This window comes from Chiloscyllium plagiosum, unplaced genomic scaffold, assembly GCF_037043375.1.
Source record: "Chiloscyllium plagiosum isolate Xiang-an unplaced genomic scaffold, Cpla_swu_hap1 HiC_scaffold_9, whole genome shotgun sequence".
NCBI classification, from domain to species: Eukaryota; Metazoa; Chordata; class Chondrichthyes; order Orectolobiformes; family Hemiscylliidae; genus Chiloscyllium; species Chiloscyllium plagiosum.
The window spans coordinates 51,314,560-51,323,038 of record NW_028270147.1 but is presented as its reverse complement, the minus strand read 5'-3'; the positions used below and the strand labels follow the sequence as shown (position 1 = coordinate 51,323,038).

General features: G+C 38.8%; 1 protein-coding gene across 4 annotated transcripts in view; it reads right to left on the bottom strand.

The window, feature by feature from the left end:
* Positions 1–294: 294 nt before the first annotated feature.
* Positions 295–8,479, bottom strand: part of stil (STIL centriolar assembly protein) — a 46,479-nt gene continuing 38,294 nt past the window's right edge. For 3 of the 4 annotated variants that reach the window (XM_087990615.1, XM_087990614.1, XM_043699254.2), the window contains 4 exons: positions 8,078–8,309; positions 7,233–7,443; positions 6,068–6,309; positions 295–2,178 (listed from right to left, as the gene is read on the bottom strand). In XM_087990615.1, coding sequence (XP_087846741.1) covers positions 1,401–2,178; positions 6,068–6,309; positions 7,233–7,443; positions 8,078–8,309 — 1,463 coding nt within the window. In that variant the 3' untranslated portion in view covers positions 295–1,400. The remainder of the gene's footprint in view (positions 2,179–6,067; positions 6,310–7,232; positions 7,444–8,077; positions 8,310–8,479) is intronic. The other variant, XM_087990613.1, reaches the window with a different exon arrangement.

The following is an 8,479-nucleotide window of genomic DNA, read 5'->3' as shown; positions in this document are numbered from 1 at the left end:
ACCCCTCTCCCCCAAAACTACAGCATTATTGCTGTCCCCTCCATATTTCACTTCAGCTCCGAAGAGTCATCTAGACTCAAAACATTAGCTTGCTCTCTCCCCATGGATGCTGGAGATCACAGCAAGTCAGACATTATTTAAAGTAAAACTCAATATGCCTCTTAAATTAATGACCCACATTTCACATTATGCTTAAAAGACAGCTATTCGGCTAGTCAAACGTGAACAGTGCAATTACAAACAAAATATTAGGAAATATGATAGTTTAGATGGTGAAGAAACACTACATGCAGAAATTATGCAATGTTTTATTTATAAATTGTCCACAAAATCCAGTGATTGAACAAAGTAACTTGCAGAAGTCACAGAAAGGTAAGAATTGATCCAATGGCTGTATGACAAACTGACCAAAAGCACAAATATCAGATTGAAACATTGATAAACACCTTACACAGTAATGTAAAAAAAAACACATGAACATCCCTAAATTTCTGTAAATTTTAGCTACAAAGGTTTAGCCAAAACTATTAAGAATTCATTCACTGGCACTTTCAATTGAGTGGAGGGGAGCATAAGTACTTAGGAAAAATTGGATGGTCAAAGCCGTAGCCTTCTCGAATAATGACATTTGTGTTAGCATCAAGTTTTCAACTACCCTACCAAGTCAAATTTTAATCCACCTGAAAGGTTTTGCATTTATACCAGATTAGAGATACCTTCTCTTTATGGTATAGTTTGTCTTGCATTAGCAATCATTCATGATCTTTCACATTAGTTTTGTATATAACAAATCATTAGTTTTCAATCCAGCAATAATTCAAAATAAATTGTTAAGTACAGGCAAAATTTTATGAAATTCTGGAGGCATGCACACAAAAGGGAGACTACTTATTTCTCATTTTGTTCTCCACTGATCACAATGTAGAACAAAAATGCTTATTGGAACATGAAATTAGAATTACCCACTGAGGAAACGAACTTCAAGTATGAACTCCAGGTCTCCATATTTATTGTTGTAGTTGATTGTTCGCTTGACACTGACCACAACCGGTATGAAACTACACAACTATATTTATCCACAGATTATAATTCGGAGACAGTTGTACTACACAAGTTTCTACCAAGTATAAAAACCCCATAAATTATATAAACAAATTACAGTATGAGCAGAATAGAATATTTACAATGGACTTTCCACTATACTGTAGTTGACAGTTGATAATTGTAATTTTACATTAGCAATCCTTTACTAAATGTTGCATATTTAACTGACCTATGTTATAATACATTAAATTTGTGATCTTGACCATATTTGGTATGAAAAAATGGTGTCTACAAAATAGCTTGTTTCTTGGGAAGTGTCTTGGTTTTTCCAATTGGAGTTACATCAATCCAGTTAATTAGAAGAGTTTGGGTAGTTGTCGGAGCCGATTTACATCCAGAATGTTGCCCACTGCATCACTGCTTTTTGTAGACTTGTGTGTCTCTAAGACAGTTGGCCTTACTTTCTTGGAAAAGTCTGAAATTCTTTCAATTCCATTTTCTTTTTCAGGGTTTTTGGTGGAACTGATTTCTTTGGCAAACTTATTCGTTTTAGGTTTTGGATTATTTCGAATCTGCTGACAATGACAGTCCTGTGTATCCACATTCTGTGGTTTTGTGGGAGAAATTTCATTAGTAATGTTTCTTAGAATGTTCCCATCTGCCTTTGGGAAAGACTCCGGTGTACAACAGTTTTTAAGCTGGGCTTCAACCACTTTTTCAGAACTTGTTTTTTTAGCAGAAGGAATTTCTGATTGAGATTTTATAGGCCGTATGGCAGAATCTGACAAAACATCCTCCTCTTCACTGCTATATGTTTCTTCTACGAGTCCATACCTCCTCATGTATTTGCGTGTGGCAAATGACATGTTATTGGGTGAAATTAAGCTCAGGCCAACCATGCTTCCATCTCTGTTCATTTCCAGTAAGTTATTTAGAGATGGTGATTCGCAGTTACCACTACGTCTGAGAGATATCTGGGAGAGCTGAGCATCATTCAGGTACTTCAGAGCAATAGCATTGGCCTCCATGCTAAGGTCAACCCCAGCAGCTCCAAGGTCAACTGCACCAACGTTGACAAAGGAAGTATAGTTCAACCTTGGGATAACGGCTTCAGGGTTTATGCGAGCCAATGTGCTGAAAACAAGAAAATCATATTACAAATGCAAACATGCATATTATAAAAGTTTTTGTCTGGCACTACCATGCACATCAGCTAGATATACGTTAGGGATGTGATGCTTTTTGTGTATCATTGGAACAAGGCAGCAGATCACCATGATCTACTCAATGTTAAGAGATAGTAATGCTTAGCCAACATCCACATTGTGAATTAATAAAATAACTTCAAAGTTTTTACTAATCATTATGTAAGCAAATACAAAATCTATTTCTCACCAGCAACATTTCACAAACTTAATCTATTAATGAAGGAATGCTCAGTAGAAAAGACTCCCTATCTTTTGATAGCCAACCTGAACGTTAGCACTTTTAACATTCAGCACTCTCATTCATAACTCAGGCTAAGTTCACAAGAGTGCTGAGGTTTGAACATTCAAAGAAAAACAATCCACAGATCAGAAAGCTATCAGCAAAACAACCAGGAAATGGTTTTTTAAAATCATCAAGGATAATAACATTTATTGAAGTTTACATAGAAGGGGTTAACTCCTGGAAAGATAGAGGGGTAGCAGGTAGTGCAGGAGTCTTCTGTGGCTATCCCCATTTAAAACACGTATGCTGTTTTAGAAAATGCAGGGGGTGATTGATTCTTAGGGGAATGTAGCACTAACAGCCAAGTTCCTCGTATTGAGATTGGCTCTAATGTAATGAGAGGTACGTCGGGTTCCAAGCGATCGATTGCGTTAGGGGACTCTCTAGTCCGAGGTAGATGTTTCTGTGGCCAATAGTGAAAAATCAGAATGGTGTGTTGCTTCCCTGATGCCAGGATCAAAGATATTTCAGAGAGGGTGCAGAATGTTCAAGGCTGAGAGGGGCCAGTAGGAGGTCATTAGTTCCCATGTGTACAATGACATAGGAAGGGAAAAGGTTGACATTCTGAAGGGAGATTACAGACTTAGGCAGGAATTTAAAAAGGAGGTCCTCGAGAGTAGTAATATCTGGATTACTCCGGGTGCTACGAGCTAGTGAGGGCAGGAATAGGAAGACAGAACAGATGAATGCATGGCTGAGGAGCTGGTGTGTCGGAGAAGGATTCACATTTTTGGATCATTGGAATCTCTTTTGGAGTAGAAGTGACCTGTACAAGGAGGACGGATTGCACCGAAATTGGAAGGGACTAATATATTGGCAGGGAGATTTGCTAGAGCCGCTCGGGAGGATTTAAACTAATAGTGTGGGGTGGAGGGGGGGGGGGGGGGGGGGGGGGGGTAGGACCCAGGGAGATAGTGAGGAAAGAGATCAATCTGAGACTGGTACAGTTGAGAACAGAAGTGAGTCAAACAGTCAGGGCAGGAAGGGACAAGGTACGACTAATAAATTAAACTGCATTTATTTCAATGCAAGGGGCCTAACAGGGAAGGCAGATGAACTCAGGGCATGGTTAGGAAGATGGGATATCATAGCAATTACAGAAACATGGCTCAGGGGTGGACAGGACTGGCGGCTTAATGTTCCAGGATACAAATGCTATAGGAAGAAGAGAATGTGAGACGACAGAGGAGGGGTGTGGCGTTTTTGATAAGGGATAGCAATACAGTTGTGCTGAAGGAGGATATTACTGGAAATACATCCAGGGAAGTTATTTGGGTGGAACAGAGAAATAAGAAAGGGATGATCACCTTATTGGAATTGCATTATAGACTACCTAATGGTCAGAGGGAAATTGAGAAACAAATGTGTAAGGAGATCTCACTTACCTGTAAGAATAATAGGGTGGTTATGGTTGGGGAATTTACCTTTCCAAACATAGACTGGGACTGCCACAGTGTTAAGGGCTTAGATGGAGAGGAATTTGTTAAGTGTGTACAAGAACATTTTCTGATTCAGTATGTGGTTGCATCTCAAGCCAGGGAACTACAGACCAGTGAGCCTGACGTCGGTGGTGGGCAAGTTGTTGGAGGGAATCCTGAGGGACAGGATGTACATGTAGTTGGAAAGGCAAGGACTAATTAGGGATAGTCAACATGGCTTTGCGCATGGGAAATCATGTCTCAGAAACTTGATTGAGTTTTTTGAAGAAGTAACAAAAAGGATTGACGAGGGCAGAGCGGTAAATGTGATCTATATGGACTTCAGTAAGGCATTCGATAAAGTTCCCCATGGGAGACTGGTGAGCAAGGTTAGACAGAGTGGTGGTGGAGGGTTGTTTTTCGGACTGGAGGACTGACTAGTGGAGTGCCATGAGAATCAGTGCTGGGACCACTGCGTTTCATCATTTATATAAATGGTTTGGATGTGAGCATAAGGAGTATAGTTAGTATGTTTGCTGATGACACCAAAATTGGAGGTGTAGTGGACAGCGAAGGTTATCTCAGGTTACAACAGGATCCTGAACAGATGGGCCATTGGGTTGAGAAGTGGCAGATGGAGTTTAATTCAGATAAATGCAAGGTGCTGCATTTTGAGAAAGCAAATCTTAGCAGCACTTATACACTGAATGGTAAAGGTCCTAGGGCATGTTGCTGAATAAAGAGGCCTTGGAGTGCAGGTTCATAGCTCCTTGAAAGTAATCGCAGGTAGATACGATAATGAAGGCGGCATTTGGTATGCTTTCCTTTATCGGTCAGAATATTGAGTACAGGAGTTGGGAGGTCATATTGCGGCTGTACAAGGCCACTGTTGGAATACTGCATGTAATTCTGGTCTCCTTCCTATCGGAAAGATGTTGTGAAATTTGAAAGGGCTCAGAAAAGATTTACAAGGATATTGCCAGGGTTGGAGGATTTGAGCAATAGGGAGAAGTTGAAAAGGCTCGGCTGTTTTCCCTGGAGTGTCTGAGGCCGAGGGGTGACCTTATAGAGGTTTATAAAATCATGAGGAGCATGGATAGGATAAATAGACAAAATCTTTTCCCTGGGGTGGGGGAGTCCAGAACTAGAGGGCATCGGTTTAGAGTGTGGAGGTGAAAGATATAAAAGAGACCTAAGGGGTAACTTTTTCAGAGGGTGGTAGGTGTATGGAATGAGCTGCCAGAGGAAGTGGTGGAGGCTAGTACAATTGCAACATTTAAAAGTGCATCTGGATGGGTGTATGAGTAGGAAGGGTTTCGAGGGATATGGGCCAGGTGCTGGCAGGTGGGACTAGATTGGGTTGGGATATCTGGTCGGCATGGACAAGTTGGACTGAAGGGTCTGTTTCCGTGCTGTACATCTCTCCGACTTTATGACTAATTCCACATTTTTTATACAGAATTCACATCCCATCAACTTTCATAGTGGGATTCAAACCTGATATCCAGAACATAGGTCTGTGGAATGATAACAGCACTAGGCCTTCATCTGCCTTAGAGTGGTGAGTGCAGTAGAGATTCTCATTTTCAGCCTATATAGTCTGATATCGGGTCGTACACAATATAGAATTCATCACATGACGAAACATGTCAGTCTTCAACAGGGACCTGATATTAGTCAGACTTTGCTGGGGTTCTGTGGCTCCAAAATCAATGTCCAATTCCAACTAGAAAAAGCCCAGTGACCTTTAACTGTATCACCAGTAAACAAAAATGTAAAGCATTAGCCTTTTAGACAACTGCACTTCAACTGAATAGGCTTTTCCTTCATTGACGTGCTCAATTTCCTCTGATGGCTTTAAGTTTCACCAATTATCTATTAAAAATAGAAAAATGTCGGAAATATTCAGCAGATGTGGTATCATTTATGGGGAGAAGAAGTTAATGTTGAATGCAATTGGACTCTTCTTCATAAGATATCAGACTTAAAGTTAACTTTCTCTCTCCACAGACCTGAATCTCTCCAGCATTTTGTTTATTTCAGATTTTCAGCATCTGCATATTCTAAGCATCAGTATCATATTCTAAGCACAGATGCCTTAACTGTTACATTACCTTGCATTTTCAACTTTGCTCTTGGTCATGCTTGTACAGTCAAGATCAAATTTCACTCCCATTTTCTTCAGCTGTTTCACAGTTGCACTCAACACATCATTATCTTCCTTTTGAAAGGTCTGGGGTTCAGATTGTTTGTTCAGAGTCTCAGTGTTCTGCACCGAGACTTCTGATTCAGCATCTTTATTTTCTGCTTCATTTTGTTTTTCAGAAGATGATTCCAATAGTTGGTTGACCTGGCCCTTACAGAAAATAAACATTAAATGTATTCAAACTTGGCTCGTGCTTGTATTTTTACATATTGAATGCACATTTGTGGTGATCTTTACACTAATTGAGCTACAATTGTTTACCATGCAGATGATATTTTAACAACAGGAAAAACAATTGCTAAAATAATAACTCAAGCTAACATAATGAATTATCATCTTAGTACCATAAAAATATCCTCTGGAAAAAAAAAGAATTCTCTCAGGCCATCACTTGTTTAACAGGCAGATTTTAAAATTTGAAACAGGCCTATTTTCAAAAATTATTTGGTCTGGAAAATGTCAAGCAAGCAAAATTAAACTTGACCCTAAATATCTTCAGATTGTCAAAACAAAATCAAGCACAATGCCTTCTGTACCACATTTAAGGATTTTGCTTAGCATGTGATCACAACCACCCTCACCTGAGGGAATCAGAGAACATCGGGTGGTAAATCTAACTAGCACTAAGTCAGTAAGCAAAAGATGTGACCACGCAGAATAAAATGTGCAGATCCAAAGTCTGCAGAATGAACCTTCATCTACACTGAGTTAAACATCCCAGGTTCGAACAACAGATAAAAGGTGCTATATGGTTTCAAATTTCACTTATACTGAGGAGAGGGAACAGAAAAGGAAGGGACAAAAAAAAACAAAATCAGGTTTTGCATTCCTGACAGATTAACATAATACTGAAAGTGCTTGCAGTTATTGGGAAAAAACTCAATAACTGCCTGACAAACACTAAGAACACACAAATATTAGGTATTGGTGAATATTTACATATGTTACTAGCATTTTTAGATTTTCAAATATTGGTGAACATGAAAAGAAAAGGAAAAAAGGGAAAGATGTCCATACACTTCACTTACAAAATTATCCTAAGGCAAATGAAATCTTAATAACAGAACGCTCACCATTAAGTTTTGGTAAAATCTTCTCTCATCTTGTAATGGAGAGCTATTGTGTGATTCTGTGATAAGATCATACTTTTCTGTTTTGCTATTATTCACATGTGGTACTTCTGTTGGGCTATTTTTCAGACAAGTACTTGCACTCTCCCCAAGCACTGGGCTCTGAAAATCAACATGAAGGTCCCAGCTGCTTTTTGTACCTTCAGGTGTACAGCTAAATATAACCAAAATTAGAAGTTATAAGCCCATGCAATAGAAAGATTTTAAATGTATGTAAAATATAAATAGAAACAAGCAAGAACAATTCAAGAGCTCAAAGTGACAGAAGATAAAACTGAAATTGGAAATAGAGAAACTCTGGTTTCTAACAGATTTCAAAATTGTTCCAGGACAAAAATTGGCATCATGTTTACAAAGCTACATAATATACAAGCAGTTAGTTTCATTAAGATAGTTGCACAATACAGAAAATGCAGATGCATATCAATGACCACAAGCTTAAAATTATCCTTGTTTCATTCGCAGATGCCCCATCCGCTAACCTAACCCGACGTCTCTTCTCTCACCACCTTACCATTCTCCACTACAATTTACAGTGAAACAAATCAAGGCAATCCCTCATTACTGTTGTTTTAAAGTCTTTCTACCTTTTTGATGTTCTCGGCTTAACTGGAGATCTATTCCAAAGTCCAGGTCATTGGTGCAGTTTTAGTACAATTGCAGCTTTAAATATAAAAATTAAATGGGCATGCACACAAACTTTAGATTGCTTAGTTGTCTCCCAATACAAAATGCTTTGCCATGCTTGAAAACTTCTTAAATAATTCTCTAATTTATTACAGTCTTACCTTTGAACACTAATAGCTTGATCTGATGAATCTGTTGTATTCTGACTATTCTCCACAAAGTTATGTATGTCCACTTCATTCATTGAAGATACAACACTGGTGTGGCTGGTATTGTCAGTTTTAACAGAGACCCCCATTTCTTCATTGGATAATTCAGAGTCATTCAGTTCGAGATTCTGTACAGTTTGATGTGCCTCATGTTCCTCAGATGGAACCAAGAACAAACTAGCACCTAAGAAAGAAGCTGCAACTAAGCAATATAGTACAGGATTATCCTCCTTTCAACAATGCTATAGGAGCCATTAAAGATCGGAATTACTAGACTAAGCAGACATGGAGTAGATTTAACAGTACTTTTCATGAGCAATTGAGCATATTCAAAGTGTCAGGTGACTTTGCATA